The sequence below is a fragment of the Phodopus roborovskii genome, unplaced genomic scaffold (genome assembly GCF_943737965.1).
Source record: "Phodopus roborovskii unplaced genomic scaffold, PHOROB, whole genome shotgun sequence".
In the NCBI taxonomy this organism is placed as follows: Eukaryota; Metazoa; Chordata; class Mammalia; order Rodentia; family Cricetidae; genus Phodopus; species Phodopus roborovskii.
Genome location: NW_026125397.1, coordinates 4,950,622 through 4,972,132, shown reverse-complemented (window position 1 = coordinate 4,972,132; position 21,511 = coordinate 4,950,622). Strand labels below are relative to the sequence as shown.

Below are 21,511 nucleotides of genomic sequence, written 5' to 3'. Positions count from 1 at the left end.
GGGGGAGGGAAGTAAAATTTCTTTGAATTATTTTCCAAGTTAGGCCGTTTGTAGCTTAAGGGTAATTGTGTGTTTGTGTGTGTGTGTGTGTGTGTGTGTGTGTGTGTGTGTGTGTGTACCTTCCATAGTTTATTAAGTGATTCAATTTTCTTTATCACAGGTTTTCCTATTATATACAAATCCTGTTGTTGAAATGTTTTGTCAAATCTTAAAATTCAACTGGAAAAATGGGTCAAAGAAATTCATCCTGTGGGTAAAAGCCCACATTGCTGGTATCGCTCACCACTGTCCATCACAGGAGAGACAGGGACCTATCCTGATGTCTGTGTCATTTATTCTATCTGCATTCATCTCAAAGTGAGCAATAAGAGGCAGCCTGCTGGTGCCCGAGGTAGAGCGATTCCTGAGGAATGTGAAGAATAGCAGAAAGCTGTGGGTTGCTGCCCGTTACCACAAAAGCCTTCCCAGGACACATGTATAGATTTGACGTTACAACTTAAACCTAACTGCTTAGAGATCTGGATAAATGATAATCTTATGTTGGACTCCTTTTCTAATATTCACTAAGCTGTTTCTAAATAAATATGGCTCTGGGGTTTTAAAATTGATTCTTCTAATCTTTTTTTTAATGGAAAAAATGGTTTATCTTAGCATTTAAAAAATTTGACAAAATTTATAAAATAATATTTTGATTAACTAATATGTCTTTATGGGTGATGTGCTAGCTGTGTAATTTTGAAACTGGTGGACTTGAGTTGTCACTAGAGCCTTACCCAGGATACCATAGTCCTAATCCACAACGTAGGTGCAATTGAATCATCCACAGGGTTTAGACAGAAGGCCCAGAGCGAGGAGTGCCTTCAGAGGCAATGATGATGCCTCTGTGTCTAAGTATTAAGCTAGGACTGGCATCCTACACAGACAGCTTAAGGCAGAGGCTGGCCTTGTCACCAGAACTTAGTCTTTCAAAGGCTGCACCAAAGAGAAGGTAGAAGGTATTAAATCTGCCGGGATTTTGTTTTGTGGTGCCTGATATATTAAGGCATCGGTGGTGCCTCATCTACCTTTTGGCAAAGGTCCATTTGGGGAAGAGGAAGTAAAGGCTGACTTTCTAATGTCAGGATATCCATGTACGTTCTCCAGAACCCCCTTAAGCCCTGTCATTGCACCATATGTGAAGATTTTCGTTCCTTAGTTAGCTGGAGAAGGCTGCTGTGGCTGTCCCCTTCCACACAGGTTTTTACACTCCGGGAGCTGCTCTCGGGGCTTTCTTTTTTGAAGCGGGGTTGGCACTAATTCTTCTTGGTGATGACTCATAAAACAAATGTTGTTTTTCACATAGTTCCTGAAAGAGAGAGAGAGGCGCTAATGAAAATGTCATTCCTCATTTATATAGTACTTAAAAGAAATCTGCAGCATTATCATTTTAAAAATCACCCTGGGGTTGTCATGGTTTTAGTTTATGGAAAAACTTTTTTTTTTTTTCATGGTGAATCCTTAATGAGTTGAGAATTCTGATATGTGCCAACAGCCTTTGGTCAAACTCATGCAGAGAGTAAAAGTTAAGTAGCTGTCTTCTCAGAACGTGGCCATAGTACCCCTCTTTATAGGCCAGGACTCCGAGAGTCCTCTAATGTTACCAACAAAAAAGGAGTGGTGATCACCCCAAATCTTGATTCATTTTCTTGCATTTTTCTAGCTCCCCATTGTGCCCATGTTCTGCCTTCCACTCCGCTTTTCTACAGCACAATGTTTCCCACCAAGATACAGTCTGCTCTATCCTTTCAGTTAACAGAAAAAGGCCTTTGAACCTTTCTTCCACAGGGAATGGAATGGGAAAAGGTGGGCGGTGTGGGTGGAGTTGTATACTGTGGCCTCCAAGGGGCTTGTGCTTTCAGAGGCCACGTTCAGAGGCATGTACTTAGCATGTAAAAGTGCTGATGAGAAAACAAATTGAGATAGAGAGGTGAGGCAGGAATTGTTGATCAGATGTTCAGCACCTGGAGCTCAAGTTTGGGAGTCTTTGCCAAGATTCCCAGAATACACTGGGACAGTACTTAGAGAGACTGTAGTCTCTAGCCATGCATGGGGGAACCTGGAAGCTTGATCTTCACAGATGGCAGCAACAGAAAGTGAGAGGTAGTGTTGAAGTATCATCTCAAAAAGCTGGAAAGGCGGCGGCACCCTTAGGGAACTGTGACAGGTGGCAGGCCATCATCCTAAAGCTGAGAGCCTCAGGGTTACGTTCCTAACCTTAAAGGAACTGGTCAAATTCCATGTGTTCCTCACAGCTAGGGCTGAAATAAACTGAGAAATCTTAACCAAAGGTTTTCCTAAATGACCGGATGGGATGGATGGGTTGAAGAGTGACAAATGTAAGCCATGTAAGAGAAGCGAAGGTGGGTGGCAAGCACCTGGGGCTTCACAGTCCTGGGGAAGGACTGACCATCTCTTGAGCACAGTTCTTGGGAGGTACTTGGGGGAAATGGGCAGGGATAGGTCCCTGGGTGATTTGTAGTGGTGATGAGCAGGAGGCCAGCCACTGCGTTATTCTCCATGACAACACTGTAGGGTGTCTTTACTTGGGTTCTCTTTCCTGACCATTCAGTCAGCCTCAGCCCCTACTTCACTGAGACTCCTGCAGTCTCCACCCGTATGTACCATACTATCCTGGAATACCTGGCTTCAGTGATACTTTGTGCCTTTGTCTTTCCTCCATCCTCACCATTGGCCGGCTCCTTCTCAGTCCCTGGTGATCTCAGAACAGTCCTGGCTGCCCTCGAAGTCGCTCTGTAGACTAGACTGGCCTCAAATTCACATACATAGGTTTGCCTCTGTCTCCCAAGTGCTGGGACTAATGGCATGTGCTGCTGCCACCACTACCAACCCCCACCCCCGCAACCCCATTACCACTGGCAATTACTTATCTCTAAATATTGGCATAATTGAGGGTTTGGTCCAGTATTGGGCCTCATTCTCCTGCTTCTGATGAATGATCTCACCTGGTGTCATGAGGCCAATGACCTCCCACATTATAAAGACTTAAAGCCCTAAGTTCATATTCAGATGCCTACTTACAATGTGTCTCTGTTTAGTGTCTTAATGGACAACTACTCCAAATTAATATGTCCAACATGATTCTAGCCTCGCCCTGAAACCTAGGCCCCTCCAGGTGGCTGGCTGCATTTCACCGTTGATTCACTCTCTCAAACTTAGAACTTTGCAGGTATCCTGGCCAAGCCTCATTCCTATGTCCAGTTCCTTTGTTCATTTGTTCATCCATTCAACAATGTGCTTTCATTATAAACCAGGAGATAGATTGTTCTAGGTGATGAGGAACAAGCACTAACAGTGAAAAAAAGCCTACCTCTTGGAGTTTACTTATTATGATCATTTGCTGCTCTTGCAGAGAACCTGGGCATGCTTCCCAGAATGTACAGGGCTGTTCACAACTGTCCATAACTCCAGCTCCAGGGGGATCTGATGCCCTCTTTAGCCTCTGCAGGCAGCAGGAATATATGTGGTATATATACACCCATGCAGTTGGGGTTTTATTTTAAACAAATTCTAGCTCTCAAGGAACTAAAATGTAATGAGAGAGAGCTAATAGGTCAAGCGAATGTTCCAGCTTTTGTTAAGAACTGAAATAAAGTAGATGGAGAGTCTGAATTAAAGTAGTTGGCAAGAAGAGGAGGAGATGGCACTATGAAGTGAGGCTCTATGAAGCACATGCCTGTCTAGGGGAAGGATATGAAAAAGTTGCTGCCCTGAGAAAATTGACCGCTGCATTAGCCCTATTTCAGGGAAGTGGTTGCCATAGGACACTGGGAGCAGTTCACGAGAAGGGGGAACAAGCAAGGTTCATAAAGAGCTTTGCTGTAAATAAGTGGCAAATTTGGAAGAGAAATGGCACCAGCATACCCTTTTTAGAAGATGGGAGAAATAGTATGTTGCTCAGCTGACAGTGCTTGCCTAGCATCCAGGAAGTCCTGAATTCAGTCCCCAGCGCTGCATACACTGGATGTGGTACACATGCACTTGGGAGGGAGAGGGAAGAGATCTGGTGTTCAAGGTTATTCTCAGCTGCATAATGCACTCAAGACCAGCCAGGGATTCTTAGAACCGTCTTTAAAAAAGAAAGGGGTAGGGAAGGAGATCCCAGCGAGTTTCTATTTATGCCAATTAAAAAGTGCAACAATAGATTATATATATATATACATACATATATATATATATATATATATATATATATATAGAGAGAGAGAGAGAGAGAGAGAGAGAGAGAGAGTAAAGGAGTAAACAGGAAGTCTTAGAAAAGGAAGAAGAGAAAGGGGTACAATGGGGTTGAACATTGCCATAAAGTGAGGGAAACAGGTCTGGAGCCAATGTGTAGATGGATACTTCAACCTGAAGGGAGTGAGAACAGAGGACTTCAATGGACTCGGACATCCGCCTTGCAGCTGGCCATCTATGGCCAGCACTGTGCTTGAGAGCCTTCCCAGCTTCAGGCTGCTAGGTGGTTGTACATGCCCGCACCACACCCGGCTTAAAATGTCAGTCATGTCATGTTACTGTCCAGGCTAAAACTTTTGGTCCTTTCCCACCCAGTTAGAATTAACCAACTCCTTGCTCAACCTGCTTTATCAATCCCAGTGACTCTGACCCTCCTAGAACTCCTGCCCTTCCAGAAACAAGCCAAACCTGTTTCTGAGTTAGCCTCTGAACCAACAGTCCTCTGCCTGCATGCTCCCTACCCCTACCTTCCTGGGCTGGTGTCTTAGCCCAGATTGTAGCCTAAGGGTTATCTCAGCACAGCTTGCTGAAGCCGGTCCCACCCCAACCATTTAGGCCCTAATCAGCACATTTTCACTGTCCTGGGAGTGGTTTTGTTTCTTTTTTCTCATTGCTAATTTGGTTGCAGCACCTACACCAGTGGCTGGTGCATAATAGATGCTCAGTGGGCACTTATTTACTGATTTAGTGTGTGCAATATTATTATTATTAGTAGTAGTAGTAGTAGTAGTATTGTATGCTCCTGTGGAGGCAGAGGTCAACGTTGACTGCCATCCCTTCCCACTCCCTCCACAGAGCCTCTCGCTGAACCTGGAGCTCACAGACCTGGCCAGCAAGCACTTTGCTAACAGCTGACAAAGCTCTCAGTAGTTAGAAGCAGCTCATTTGCACACAGGGATGGACACATCCCATTAACTGCTAACAATCAAAGGGCCTCAGAGCCAAACTATTTATAAAACACTAACTGGTTTGTTTTCACCTAGGTAGGGGGAAAGAGTAAGGAAAATCTCACGTGAAAAAAGTGAATATAGCAATCGTCCCTATACCAAATTAACTTTACATTTGATACTACATGTTGGGGTAGTAAATGGCAGGGCAGATATTCAAACCAAAACCCTTTCAAGTTACAGATGGCAGCGACGTTTCCTGACTCAGCTGAGTCACTGTTTACTTTATAGGGAACTTAGCATCCTTGGAAGAGTATTTGTTTTCTCAGCTTTGTAAAAACTGGGTCTGGGGTGGGGACCAACTCCAAACAGAAGAGAGGGAGATATTAGGCAACGTGTAGTATCGAATTTAAAATTAATTTGATATTATGAATAGTTTCCTTTCTTAGTCCTTAGGAAAACTTTATTGGGATTTACACATGGGGGCTGGTTTCCCTGGTGACAAAAGTTGATTGATTTGTTTTATTAACTTCTAAATTCCTAAAGACTCCCTGAGCTCAGCAGTAGGCTTCCTCGATCAAGTTTACTTAGATCTCCACATAGCAGCTTCCCATTACCCTACATTTCCTTAGTTAATTTGATACTGTACTCATATGGCAAATTTTTGTCTCTAGCGTTTCTCTCCAGGGAACCTTGCTTAACAATGTGTTTCAAACACTTCTTGTGCGTTTACCTAATTCGGGTTGCTTAGACATTTTCATTTTAAAAGCGTTTCTCAACCTACTGCATCAACCAGAGAAAAGCTTTGAGCTCTAAAGAATTGTGTAATCGGGAATTAAGAAAAGCAGAATTCTTTTTTCTTTCAGATCTCAGAGCGGGGCAACCCCGAGCAGTTGGCATCTGATGGGTACCGCAGCTGCTATGACTGAGTTGAAATTACAGGCTGGCATGCCATCATCTCTCTAGTTCTCTGTCCCAATGTCCTCATCTGTTTTCGCTCACAGTACTGTTGAGGGGTCACAATAACTTCGACGATTCCTCCTAATTGTCAACGCATGACTGTCTCAGACAGTGCCTGGATTAAGGTTTTGAGTGACTCATGACTCAAAAATACCAAATGTGGTTTCACAGACAGTTTGTAAACCAGAAGTGTATCACTTAATATTCTCCCCCACGCAGAATGCTGAATAAGTTTTGCAGACTTTTAAATACCCAAATCCTACTCTCTCAAGGAACATTCTAGAAGCCCACTACACACAAAGATTCTGCCTTTAGGTTGTCATGATTTGAGGCTTGCTTTGACAACTCTACTTGAAAGCTGTCAATGAGGAAAGCTTTCAAAGTTAGACCTTTTGATGTAAACCTTTAGTTTTGTCCATGTTGTTAAATGAAAGTAGCAGATCACTTAGCTCTCCCTCTAAGAGTCTTACACCTTTGCTCACAAGAAGTTTTGTTAACATTTTGTGCCTTGAGTTAGCAGTTGAGTTTTTCTAAATGCATACACACACACTGAATTTACCAGGAAGGTAACGAAATGCAAGCCTGCCCAAGCCATGGAGTCATATCCACTCCTGCAATGTTGATGATTAATAATTGTCTTAAGCAGCTGCCAGAGTTTTTGCTTGGGCTCTCCGAAATGTTTCTCACCCTGCCACCGCCCACCCCATGTCCTTGGGTTTCTCCTCAGTCCCGGATTGCTGTGCTTGCTGGGCTCCCTTCCCTTTCATTTGCAAGCTTCATAAGCCTCTCAGAGGGGATCTGTACAATTGGAACTCAGGGGCCGACCCCAAGCCCCCAGACCCTCTCTGAACCCTGCCCTCTTCCCCAACACCTTACTGCCCCAAACTGTTGCATGCATAGTGGGTAGATTCTGGAAGCCTGAGATCAAGTCTCATTTCCTCTTTTCCCTATTTGTCCCTTCCTGTCCGGGCCCCGTTTCACAGGCTCTGTTGTTACAGCTTCACCTGCCACCTCCAATCGAGTCTTTCAGTGACTCCTCTTTTTGTTCTTCCTATTTTGCCAGAATGTTCCTCCTAAACTCACTCACTTTTTCTCATTTTATTTGAAGCACTTTTGCTAGGGGAGTGGCTCAGTGTGTTAAGAGCATTTTCTATACAAGGATGAGGACTTGAGTTCAAAGTCTGAGTACTTATGGAGAATTTGGGCATGGCTAAGCATGCTTGCAACCCTAGCACTGACGGGTAGAGCTTTGAGGATCCAAGCCAGCCAACTTAGCCAAAACAGTGAACATCAAGCTCAGAGACAGCCATTAGCTCAGAGTGATAGAGGAAGATGCCAAATGCCCACCTCCGTCTATGTACTCATGAACACAAGCATTCAAACACATGCATGTTCCTCACATACTACACATACATAAGATGATACCAAAAAGCCCACTACTGCCTGTAAGATAAAGTTCAAATTCTTTACCAAGACAAAGACCCTTCCTGACTACCGTTTGTTCTGGGTTCATCTCCCAGTCTCACAAAAGCAGCCTTCCCAACAACTGCATTTGTTTTATTATAAATTGAGCATTTTTATTTTATTTTCTTCAAATGGCCTCATCTGCAGTAAAACGCAACCCCTGACTTGATAGCCAACTTGGGATTTGAATTGAGACAAGTTCTTTTGCTTAGGAAAGTAAACTATTTTAAAGATTTCAACCACGTCAAGGTTCACAAACAAAGTGAATATTTTCTACGAGTCTACTCACTACGGCCCCTGCTAACACAGGATGAAATGGCGGGCCATTGTGAACATCTGCACATGTAGTCCTACCATCAGCTCAGATATCAGCCTGGAGCTTCCCTCAGAGGGAAGCTAGGGTGTCAACTGTCACAATTTCTGTTACCCTACCTGTTTTGCCAGTACTTGGACATTATTTTTTAAAAGAAAAAAATCACAACCTATTCAAGAATGTAGCATGGTTTTTTCCCTTGTAGTAAAGGCCAGAACTAAGCATGGCCCCATTTCCAATGTAATTCAATCCTGAGAAGAACATGTTTCCCTTCATTCCTGTGGCCATGATGTCCCTCTGGCTGTTTGAGCAGTCAGAACTCAGTGCCCTGCCTCTGGACGCTGTTCATGGCACACTTGCCAGTTATTTATGTCATCTCTCCATGTGAAATACACTAAATGCCTAGATTTTAATTCTAAATGTCTAATCATGTAAGACACTCCTTACCTTTACTAAAATTAACCTGAATGTGCCACATCTTAAGGAATTATAGGTACTTACAACTAAGAGTTTTTCTGCTAAGTGTAGCCTTAAGTGTTTGAGCTCCAACACCCCCTGAGCCTGTTTTAGATGAAGGGCTGAAGCTGTCTACAGACCTCGCTCAAGATGGGCATCATATCCCAGCACTTACTTAGTATCCCAAACAAAGGTGGCCTCTCGGGTTAAGAGCTAGAATGAAGAAGCACTTTCTTGGGGGATAGAAGAAGTTTGAGATGAGGTCTCATAAAAGCTGGTCTAAAAATTACTAGGTAGCTTAGGGTCACCTTCAACTCAATCATCCTGCCTCCACCTCCAATGTGCTGGGACCACAGGCATATAGTAGCATGCCCTGCTTGGAATTCTTGTTCATCACTAGATTAAGTTTTAAAAGCCTTGTGTACTAATAAGCAATGCTTCTCACACTTTTGGGACAAGGCTGGGGAACTGGAATTATACGCGTAGCCTTTCAGCAAAAGAAATGTCCTAAAATATCTTCAGATGTTGTTATTTGATTACATATACAAAGTGCATTTTGACCAACCACCAATGACATACTTACGCTTTTGCTAGCTCCATTGATATTTCTTCCAAAGAGCATCCCTTAGTCTCAGGTATAAACAGAACAACAAAAACCAGGGATGCTAGACTCATGACTGTATATATGAAGCATACCCACGACAAGCCAATGCGATCTATAAAGGACAAAAGAAAATGATTAGAGATGTATGCTGTGCTGCATTGATCCCATTTGTGAACATCTCAGATCCCATAGGAAGCTGTGCGCATCTTTGTACATGCTGCTAGTCTCCATGGAAATAAGAGTCACAAATTCAAAATATGGCAGGGTGCTTTTTGTTTTGTTTTACAATACAACCCCAGCTTTCTTAGGTAAAATGTAAAGCTGCCTTTTAACCATCACAAATTAAACTCAAAACCATTTTCCAGGTGCACATAGCTTTCCTTTTCAACATGGTAATGTATCTTTATTAATGCAAAAAAGACACGTTCGTTTATGTTCTAGCTTTATTTCTGTTGCTGGGATAAAATACCCTGACTAAAAGCATCTCAAGGAAGAAAGGGTCTATTTGGCTTACAATTCCCCATTCTAATGCATCACTGTGGGGAAGTCAAGGCAGCAACTTAAAAGTATAGTATCTACAGTCAAGAGAAGCAAGAATAAATGCATGGGTCCTTGCTTGCTTCCTTCCTATTACTCATCCCGCTTCCTATGCTTATATATATAGTTCAGGGAATGGTGTCATCCACCCTGGGCTAGATCTTCCCATATCAATTGACAACCAAGTCTATCTTCCACAGCCATGCCTACAGACCAACCCAAAGTAGACAGTCCCACACTGAGACTCTTCCAAGGTGTTTCTAGGTTGAGTAAAGTTGACAATTAAAGCTAAAAATCACCATTGCAAAAATAAAACTTCATTGCAGAAGTCTATAAAGACCCAAGGTTAATGTTCTCATACCTTCTCCTTCTCCTGACTCCCTCTAGGGAGCACCACTGTTGTAGTTTGGCCATTTTAAATGACACATTTGTGCAGGTGGACTTTTCGGGAAATGAGTTCAGCCTTTTTACTCTGATTTCAATAAATTATTTTATGTTGGCAGTATTTCCCAATTTTTAATAGCCGGCAACATATCTGTAAAGCTTCCTTCTAGGTCCAGGAAAGAACGTGAGAATGGGACCAACGAAAGAGGTCTGATGGCTAAGGTATTGCCAACAAGAAGCACAGCCTCCGAGTTTTGATAGATCCCACTTGTCAGCTCTCTTGACCATTTCTAAACAAAGATAAACTCCCTTTCTAATCACTGGCCAAGGGCAAGGTACATTCCACTAGACAGGACCCCATTCAGTGCATGTAAGTTTGTCCATTTACATTGTGCTGGCTCCTGGACCAGCAACAAAAGTTCGGGATGACAGGGAACTGCAGAGAACTACCTAGCTCTTTTTACACACATGCCCAGACCAATTGCAGACAGGATTTGCAAATAGCCCTTAACAGCCGCCGCCACAAATCACAGCTGGTTAGGGGAAAAACGGACTTGAGTGGTTAGACACTGAAGCCACTTTTGTAACTCAGTGTGGAAGGATCTGAGCATAGTAACCACCTGTGGGTGAGCTAGACTGAGCTGGGGAGGAACAGGAAGAAGGAAGGCAAAGGCATTTCTTTTTTAAAACGTGTGTGTGCATGTGTAAGCCTATGTGTGAACATGGAGGTCTGAAAGCATCGGGTCTCATCCTATATTGCTCTCTGCATATTCCTTTGAGGCAGAGTCTCTCCCAGAGCCCAAGTTTCATGTTTTCTCAGCTAGGATGGAAGCCAGCAAGCCCTGGTGCTCCTTCTGATCCTGCCCCAGCTCAGTGTAAGTGCTGGAATGAAAACCTTCATCATAATTGCACAGCAAGCACTCCAAACTGTTGAACCATTTTTGAGCTCCAAGGCAGTTGTTTCTGGCAAGATTTAATCAATCCTGTCTCAGTGATTTTCTTGCTGCTAGTGCAGGGTTTTGCCAGGTGGATTGCTTACTCTAATCCTTGTCTAATTAGTTGGAATTATTCAGACCCAAACGGTTATCTCATTAAACTTGTTCCTGATTCTGTTTGAACACTTGCAGTAACAGAAGAATCGTGACTTCAACAAAGGCCTCACTGCTACAACCATCTCCCTTACTTAGACCCCTTGCAGAGGGGTCTTGTGGATAGCATATAGTAAGTTAGCCCTTCCAACCTGATCTTTGTGATATACATTCCAAGTATTTGTTTATAAATTCACCCTTCCTTTGAGAGTCCTTGGATACAGATCAAAAACCCAGAACTCTCCCAGCCACACTTCACAGAGCATAGGTACTAGGCTCTTACTGTCTAGACCATCCTCTTTTGTGTGTCATTTGAAATAGGGTCTTTCTATATTTTCAGGATGGTCTTAAACTCATCCTTCATCATCCTACCTCAGCACTCTGGGGTTGGGTTTATAGGAATTGTTGCCACAGCCTACTATGTCCTGAAGTTTTCAACCAGTTTTTCAAAATAGTATACTCAGAACTAAATACATTGTCCACTGTACAATGTTGTTTGCTTACCGGGAACAGTATGTTTATATTGATACAGATGACATTTCCCTAAAATGTTGGAATCCAAAGGCTTGTTGCCATTAAAAAAAAAAAAAAAGCCTCATATCTTCATTCTATTCCATGCTTAAGAATTCGATCTCTGAAAATACTTAGAGGTCTTTAGGCATCCCAAGCAGAGGTCAACTAAAGACTTTAGCTCATTCCAGGCTTCAAAAACTAATTTGGTCTGGTTGTGCATAGCTCATGCCTATAATCCTAGCTGAGGGAGGAGGCTGATGAAAGATGATTGCCATGAGTTCAAGGTCAGCCCATACTACACAGTAATAGTCAGTTCTCAAAGACAACAGCCACTGAAAAGAAAAAGAATCTCTTTTCGCAGGATGCGTGCTGAAAGCTCATTCAAGGTCTACCTCTTCCTTAGCTCATCCAGTGTGTCAGCTAGCCCTGCTGCAGAGACCCAGGCCATTTGTCATCATTTTTAGTCCGTATTTTTTAAACTAAATAACAGATGTGTGTGTGGTGAAGTGTACATGTTTCTGTGTACAATCAGGGTAGAAGATGTAGGATTGTCACTAATAACTAGTTTCTTTGTCTTCTTCAAGCTTGGGTGATTAAAATCTAGGACGCAAGCATTTGAAAATTTTACATATAACCCAAATTGCATTTAATTAGCAACTTCCAAAACAATTTAAAGTATAATGTACTAGTCTATACATGTACTTATATGTGTATAGCTTATTTTTGAGTAAGCACCCATTTCTTATATTCTTGGTTGGGTGCTTAGCCTTTAGCAGCTGATCCATCTCTCCAGCCCAAAAGCATCCCTTTCTAAAGGTTAAATATACATATATGAAATTAATGATGAAATGAAACTTTACAGTTTAGAGTATTTTTTTAGGGTGTGTGTGTGTGTGTGATTAATTTAAAAAAAAATACTCAGTGGTCAGTTCTGGAGGGTGCTGAACTACCTCATTATTTTGAGAACTAAAAATAAAAGTTTCAAGTACTCATCTTGCCTTATATAAGATCCACATTCAGAGTGGCTAGCTAAGTGTCATTGAAAAGAAATCTCTTTAGAGAAGCAGTCCTGGTTTACAAGAAACTACAAAGAGCAAAAGAATGAATGAAAGAAAGAATGGAAACCTTGGGTCTGGGAGACAAGCATCATTGGAGTTCAACATGGCCGGAGACGGGGGTGAGGCATCCAGATGGGGAGGTTGATAGGACATCTTATAGTTACTTGCCTAGGAGTGTGCTCACGGACTAGAGCCTCACCCCCTTTAAGCTTCCATGTAGATCTACATAAGAACTTCCAGGAAACACAAAGGACAAGAGGACATGTGACCTGAAAAACTCTCAAGATTCTTGGGCTCCAAACATCTGTATAAGAAACCAGTCAGTCTTTCCCCTAAGGCTCTGAGGGGGTAAAAGTCCAGTAGAAAGAATTGAGATGCAGCCTAATGATGACACATACCACTCAATTGTAAATTACACATTTGGAGATAACTCAAAGAATAAAAAAATAACTACAAGGTAATTGGTAGAATGTGAACAGAGTGATACTAAGGAATATAATTAATATTTTAAGGGTGATAATTATATTGCCATCTTAACTTTCAGAGATCCATGCTGAAATTCAATGAACAAAATGAATATACATGACATGATTCAAAATAATCTGATAAGGGGAACATGTAGGATTGGAAAGGGAAGGGGATTGGAAACTGTTTTAAGTGGGGTGATGGACATAGCTGGTTTGGGATTAACCTCTCTCTCTCTTTCCTTTTGGGTATATTTTTAAATTTCCACAATAAACACTTTTATGAAGATTATGAAGACATAAATGGACAAGATCTCTTACCAGTTACCGTCAGAAATGTCAAAGAGATGAGAAGATTAATGCCCCAGTTCATGCTAGAGGTCAGGGCCATGGCTCGGCCTCGGATTCCACCAGGAAAGATCTCACTGAGCAACAGCCAGGGCACTAGAAGAAAGGGAAGAATGACAAGACAAACATTAACAGACTCTTCGACACCCCTTTACTGGTTTCTGTGCAAGTTGGGCCTGGATTTGTGGTTGAAGGTCAAGGCTATCTCTCACTTCAGCAGGACAGTCCTGACCATGACAAATCCCCTCCTGACCAAGGGAGAAAGACTTCAGGATAAACACTGGATGAGCTTGACAATGGCTATCATAAATAGGAGGAGACAACACAATATAGCACTGAAAAATGCCTGTGGCGAGCGCAAACAAGCTTTGGATATCTATCTGACACAGGAGCCTCAGATCCAAATTCCCAACTTCAGTGGATCCAGAATGGTGAACTTTCCTACACTGTCCTGTCACCCTGAAGAATTCTGAAGTCTAGCCAATGAGTGAGTAGGAAATAGAGCTAGAAAGGTGAAAGGTCACATATCTCTCCCTTTTCCAACTGGGCGCCATGACCTAAGGGAAGCTGGGCAGAGAGAAGTCCTAAATTAAATATTGCTCCAAGATTTGATTGTAATACCAGACTAGACATCTACATTTTTGGAAGGAGACTCTTCCTGCTATCAAAATTAATCAGAGGACTTTTTTTATTATCTGAGTGACAGAGAACATTATAGGCTCTGCTTGATTAGATTAGGAAGGGCAGAAGACAGAAAATTAACTTGTCTTCTGCTCCCAAATTTGGTGTGCTCAAATAGGGATGGGTACTGTGGGCTGACTTGACAGATAGCTCTATGTTTTCTCATTGGCCATTGTCAACCCTGTCTGACTACTGCTGTTCATTCATAGAGAAAGAGATTGTGCCTTCGAAGAGGTAATGACTTGGCAAGGCCACAAAGCTCCTAAGTGACAGAGGTAGCACTGAACTCTGACCTCTTTAAATCAATATGGTTTCTGGATAATGGCTCAATAAATATGTGTTGATTAATGAAATGTGATAATAAGAGGGTCTGAATGGACAGAGAGAAGGATTTAAAAGTGCTAAATAATCTGCCTTCCATACTACTGCTTAGCATGGGTACTGAGCATGGTCATCAGTGGAGTGGAGGGAACCAGGAGGCCTTGGGTTTTAGTAGGCAGAAAGAGAAGATGGTGGAAGATATACCCTTTCATTTTTTCATAGCGGCATTGGCTCAGATCTTCATGATTCAACTTTCAGCCCTATCTCTATATCTGTCCAAGCCACTTCCAACTCCACTCCTCATCATGAGGCCTTATTCAATGGCTGGTGTTGCTGAGTTCCTCAGAATCACATTGGCCTCAGATGGGAATGAGCTGACTTGGCTGTTAAAGCCACCAACACAGGATGGGGACAGGATATGGCACAGTTGGTAGAATACTAGCCTAACACTCATGGTGGGGGTTTGACCCCCACCACCACATAAATTAAGCATGGAGACATGTCTGAAATTCCAGGTGGAGGCAGGTGAAATCAGAAGTTCAAGGTGATCCTCAGCTACAAATGAGTTCAAGGCCATCCTAGAATACATGAGCCTCTATTTCAGAAAAACAAATGGGGTGGAGATGGTAGGACAAAACATTGGTTATAGGTTGAATGTGCTGCGTCTGAAAGGCCAGGGTCTTGTCTCAAAAAAAATAAAGACCACTCAAAAAGTCTACCCTAGATAAAACAGTAAAGGAGCTGAACTGAGTCCCGGGGCAACTTATTCAATACAAGTAATGAACTGAAGATTGAAAAATAGACTCCCTCAGTTTATGCTCTGGTGGGAACTTGTCAGTCAAACCCTGCACCTGAAATTTCCAAAATTAAATGCATCATTGCTGGAGCTTTTGACCTAATGAGGAGAACTAAAAAAACAATATCTTGGATGATATTGACAAAATTGGACATTATAGCAATTGTCAAATGAATGCTTAACCATCCCAACATAGAGCATATCAAAGTAATGAGGATATTATTTTAATAGTGATGATGGAACTGTAAAGTCACAAGCTTTCAGTTCCCAGGAGAGCAAAATAAAACTGAATGTGTGGCAAGAATGGCTTCCTGTGCCAGACTGAGGAGCAAGACAGAGCAGGAATCTTGTGTGTCTTGGTGTTTTCTAGAAGGATGCTATGAATGCCCAGGGCAGAAAGAACAGAAGAGTTCAGCCTTTGTATATAGGGAAAGAGCACAGGCATGAACCATCACATGGGGATCCAATATGGGGAACCTTGTAATAACAAGGGTGGTATTCTTTTTAGCCTCAACGAGATGGCCCATTTTCTTTCCGAAGAAAATCAATCTACTGCCACAAAGAAGAAATGGGGGATTCTCTTTGAGGGATCCTTTCTTCCCCACCCCAATAATGGGCCAGCGGAAGATGCACTGTCCTGTTTACTCCACAGAGTGTTCATAGCACATACAACAGGACTGTGTGCATTGCTGCCACCACTCAGCATGCTTAAAACATGTCACCTGGACTCTATTATTCTACCTCTGTCTGACAGCACCACTGCAGCAAATTTGTGCGCCTATAAATGCCACAGTCTGCAATGCCCCAATGTCAGCTCTAAGCTGTAATGACTGTGGAAATCTGAGCTTATGGGGGACTTGAGTCAGTAACCATTCACAGCTATGGAACTCTTGTATCATGTGGTACCAGATCACCAGAGCCCCATAGGAACATGCCAGATCCAGACGAAGTCTACTGTTTATGGCTACACAGGAGTGTCGCAAGAAGACCAGGAAGAACAAATATGTTGATGTCACTCTGTGAGGACACAGCCTTGGATTAAGAGGGATAATGAAATGTCCCATGTAAGTCACTCTGAGTAATTCCTGCCTCTTACTTATTCTGGCCACTACCCCAGTTTTTCCTACAGAACCTGACACTTAACCCCCTACACTTTCAGATTTAAATCCTGCAGCTCTCTGAGCACACTTTCCACTTGGCATGAGTTTTTCCTGAACCACCTGGCATGTGAACCCGGAGTCTGAAACTCACTGAGGTCTCAAAACTCCTGCCAGAGAACATCTAACAACTTGAGAAGGAGTTCCACACTTGAGAGGCAGAGGGTTCAACAGTTGGATTTTCCAAGAGAGCCAGGCCCGGCAGAAGTGAATCCAAATCCTGTGGTTTTATTGCCTCTACAATCAGCGCAGGCCACATCTAGCTCTCCTGCAAAGAGGGGCTCCCAATGTGAATGGGAGTGCTGGAGAGATGGTTCAGTGGTTAAGAACACTGACTACCCATCCAGAGGACCTGGGTTCAATTCCTAGCACGCACATGGCACCTTACAACTGTCTGTCACTCCAGCTCCAGGGGACCCAACACCCATGGCTAAACACCAATGCACAGAAAATAAAAAATAAGCTTAAAAAATGTGAATGAACTGAGCTATCCCTTCCCCCCAGATGCTTACATCCTGAGACTTACATCTTTTAACAACAGACCAACACAGGCCACCAGGAACTGCAGCTTTCTATCTCTGTTGGTTTTGTAGTCCCCCCCTCCCTCAGTGTCCCTGAGTTGTGCCACTCATGGCCTTTTGTAAAATACTTTGAATTTTCATGAACATTATCTTGAACTGCTTAGATTATAACCCAGTGAGGCAATGAAATAAAGAGTCAGTGTTTCCCAATTAAGGGCTCCTAGTCCAAATCAGCCAGGGGGATTTTTCAGGCAAGTATGTTAGGGGAAATTGAACTAAACTGACTGACTCTTAATTGAAAACAAAATTAAGTTAAAATGAACCCCCTTCTTTTTAGACAGGTCCTCACCATGTAACTCCTTACTATGTAGACCACACTAGTCTCAAACTGTCAGAGAGCCACCTACCTCTGCCTCCCAAGTGCTGGAATTAAAGGTGTGCTCCACCATGCCCAGCTAAAACATGAACCCCTTTTCACCTGGCACCAAAAAGAATAGAAAAAAACCATGTCACTGGGACTTCAACCTTCTCACTTGTGGAACCTAAAATGTAATTTGAGATTTGAAGAACTAAGTATTCTAGTTACTTATAATTCACATAAACATTTTAATCATAAGTTTACACACTAGCAGAGTGTCTATCATGTTCAGTAATCGCTCTTCTAGATGCTTCCAAGTGGAGCCCAGTGATTCCCAGTTTGAAGTCCCCTTTTTCACTTGAGCGTAGTCTTTCAGCCACTGTCTGCAAAGTCAGCCTGAACACTTCGGTGGGAAAAGTCAGGAACTTACACTGAATTATAGTTTAGTTCTACATAATCTAAGATAGTTTAAGGTTTTTTCCTGAATGTCTTAACACCGTAATTAGTACAGAAGGGAACAGGGTGATGGTAGCATCTCAAAATGCTTAGAAATTACTGAACACAAAAGTGAAAATTTACTGCAGGTGCCTTCAAGTGATGGATGGGAGAGTTTTATCATGTTTCTGTGGGTGAATGCCACTTATTTGTAGATTAATGCATTATTTTTCCACTTTTGAAATAGATGAAATTTACTGTTCTCAACAACAAACTAGGTGGTGAATTGAAAAAATTCAGTACTAACAAATGTCACTCAGTTCTTTGAATTAACAACAAAAGTTATTTGTGATGATCTGTCAGCTGGTGATTTGATTAGGTCATTCTTATGTTTTGTTGAAAAAGCTAATCACTGGAAATGAAAGGACTATTATCTAATCATTTGAGTCATTTCTCAACACCTACATAACATTTTCAAGTGCCTCTTTTTATTAGTGTTCTTTGATTTTTATTTGCCATGTATATAATAATAATGATGATAATGGAATAATAAATGGGCTTTCTTTTAAATAAGAGATAGAAAGATGACTGAAGAGATAGGAAGGGGCAATTAAAAAATTAAAAATGTGTGTGGTGTGCACATGGGGAGCATGTATGTTAGTGTGTGTACACACCCATGTGTATGCAATTAGAGGCGGGGGCTGGGCTGTATTCCTCTCTCCTTCTGCACTAGATTGCCTTGATACAGCATCTCTCACTGTACATCTAGGGTTGCTGGCCAGTCAGTTCTCAGGATCTGTCTCTGCTCACCCAGAAGGCGCAGGTACGGGTGCAGTCACACTCAGCTCTTTACATAGATGCTGGGGATCCAAACTCAAGTTTGTGTGTCAGCAGAGCAAACATTCCTACCCACTGAGCCATTCCTGCCCCTATTGTATCCCCCCCCTTGGGATAGAGTCTTGTGTAGTATGTAGTCACAGATGACCCTGAACTCCTGATCCTTCTGCCTCCAATTTCCTAGTGTTGGGATTACAGACATGTGCCACCATTACTGGCTTAGAAGGGAAAGGTTTTAAGAAATGTGTTGTTGTTGTTTTAAAGTTGAAGCTTTGGAAACTGACTTCCTTTGAAGTATATTGGAGGACCCTCATAGAATACAATACATATGCCCTAAAAAGGCAGAAGCAGCACTCAAAGTACAAAAACCAACCAAACAAACAAAAACAAAGCAACAGCTGGCAAGGAATTCTCTATACTAGTTTGAGCTTGAGCGACATGGCATTTGAAGTGTTGTTGTGTGTAGATGTTCTATTCTGTACTGTACTGCTTTCATTATCGTTGCTACAATTAGGAAACTACTGTGGTTTTTATCACTCCAAATGCTCCTTGGAACGATTCTTAATGTGTTCTGGTAAACAGTTAAGTAACAAATGAATGTCTGTGCTTATTAAGATAATGTTAAAACCTCAATCTGTTTCTTTAATGTCTTTGATACTCAGGATTTATAGTGTTCCAAGACAGAGGATTATAATGGGAGTACTGTCTGGAAGTTAAGCACATGTCTTATGTGAGCAGTTGCTAATGGTCACAGAATGGATGGTGCCATTTCTCTGGGTGCTTAGTTCTGCTCCTCGGCAGAAATGCCATGGAGAATGCTTTGGTTCCATTAGTATCACAGCTGTATCTCCTAACTCTAAAGACAGAGGAGGGTTTCATTAGGCAGATACCCAGATTTCTTGAAGCTCTTCCACTGTGAACCGCCCCCCCACACACACACAAAGCTAGTGTAGAACTAAGCAGGTGTAATGCTTCTGATACACTTTGACAACTAACACCAAACAGTCTAATAACTCACTTCAGTCAGTCAAATGAACCTAACTGACTGTGGAGAAAATAGTGACCATTGTGCAAGTCTGGGTCATATCTGAAAGGAAAAAAAATTAAAGATATTAAAGGGAGATATGCATCTGCTATGTGGATATCACTACATTACCTACATTTGATGTTAAAATTCGTTTAAAACAAATTTCTCTACTGTGCCCTATTCTTATCCAACAAACCTAGTGTAGCAGGAAGATGAACACTTGAAAAGCATCTGAGTCTGATGGTTCTGAACAGTAGGGGCCTGGGGCCTGGGAGGAAATGCAGGGCTGATCAAGATCTCTTATGAAACACATGATGTACTTCTGGAATGTCCACCTTTGTCTTGAACTCAGCATGGGCTTGGCATGAAGCAGCCAAGTAAACTTCCAAATTAGAACCTGCTGTTCACATGCCTGGAATTGTCATAAACTGTAGCTGGGTAAGCATCACATGAGCAGCGGTTTTTAAAGAGCCTGTTTATCTGGCTATAATGTCTAAATTTAAATGTTATGGCAGATGACTCTCTGCTCCCCACTCATACCATCCTCCAAAGGGCTGGTTCAGCTCTGAAGATGAAACAACAGGCTAGGCAGGGATATCTTGAAGTTCTCAGACATTCTGAGAAACAGAAGAGGGCATCTGAGTTTTCATGTAGGGGAGCTGGGGAGACCATTTTCTGTGTGTTTCTGGCATTCCTTCATGCCTGTGAGCAAGGGCTCTGACAGATCTTTGCTACAGACCCCCTAAAGCTGCTGATTACACAGCTAGATATTCTCCCTGTGAAGAAAGGAACAGCTTTGGTCATTGTTAAGTAAATAAATGTACTGCCTCTGGGGAAGAAAACAGGTTGGCTTATTGTCTGTATTATCAAGTGGCCTTATGTTCTGTCCAAGGAGTCTTACATCTTTTTGAACATCCAAGCAAATCTGTTAGCTTGCAAGTAGGTAAAACCACAGCTCCTTTCCAGTTACTGACACCTTAATTACTTGTGGCTAGGGTATGATCTCTCTCCTAAGGTCTTTCATTACAGTTATTAACTGTACTTGACCATTCTCACCAGAGGAATTGAATGCAATTTTTAAGGCTCAGATAAATCACTAAAATATGTCTATAAGCTCTAATACTAATCAGGTAAGCAAAAAAAAAAAAAAAAAAAAAAAATGGAAAAAGGAATCTAAATCCCAGCTTTAGACTGTCACATGATTTTCTTGGAAAAAAAATTACAAAGGACTTTCCCTCAAATTGTGTTTGTTTGCTTTTTAGAATCAAGTTTTAAGATAATTACTTTAGCTGGGCATAGTGGCTCATACTTTTAGTCTCAGTATTCAGGATGGCTGGGAGAGGAAGATATGTATTTGAGGTTAGCCTAAGTTACATAGTAAGAGCCAGTCTCAAAAAAAAAATAAATTAATGAATGGAGGGTCTTAGATGTATAGAGACATATTGCTTCTTCTAGTTACAAGAGTCATGAAAATGAAAGTAAGGACGGCTCAGGGAATAAAGGTGCTTGCCACCAAGCCTGATGACCAGAGTTCAATCCCTAGGACCCCCAAAAGTTGTCTTCTGACCTCTGAATATATACAATGGCACACATATACCATCACCCCTTATCCACAGACAGATATATGCACACACACATAAAGAAGTATAATTTAAAGAAATGAAAACCAAAATAAAGGTAAATAAGTTAAATTTGCTCTCCTGCTTGGAGAGCAAAATGGAAAAACTTAGAAACCAGCATTTTTTTTTTTTCTAACACCCTTAAAAAAATGGCCTTAATTCTAAATTTCATCTTCCACAGGCATCAATTTTTAGAGATGGCCTTTTACCTTCATTTGAGCACTTTTACTGAAGTAGAATTTTTGGCCCAATGCACATACTGTCCTCTCTGATTACCACAGGAAACCTGGGTGCATTAGCCCCCCCCCCCAACCAGGACTCATCCATAGCCACAAACAGAGTCTGGATTAATTGCACAGACTCAGAAAAGTGAACATCAGCTTTTTCTTG

General features: G+C 42.0%; 1 protein-coding gene across 1 annotated transcript in view; it reads right to left on the bottom strand.

Annotated features, from left to right (window-relative positions):
* Positions 1–1,191: 1,191 nt before the first annotated feature.
* The window catches only part of Slc2a12 (solute carrier family 2 member 12), a 49,530-nt gene continuing 29,210 nt past the window's right edge, over positions 1,192–21,511 (bottom strand). The window contains exons 3-5 of the mRNA XM_051175305.1: positions 13,343–13,465; positions 8,957–9,089; positions 1,192–1,345 (exon numbers count right to left, since the gene is read on the bottom strand). Of these exons, the coding sequence (XP_051031262.1) occupies positions 1,192–1,345; positions 8,957–9,089; positions 13,343–13,465 (410 nt within the window). The remainder of the gene's footprint in view (positions 1,346–8,956; positions 9,090–13,342; positions 13,466–21,511) is intronic.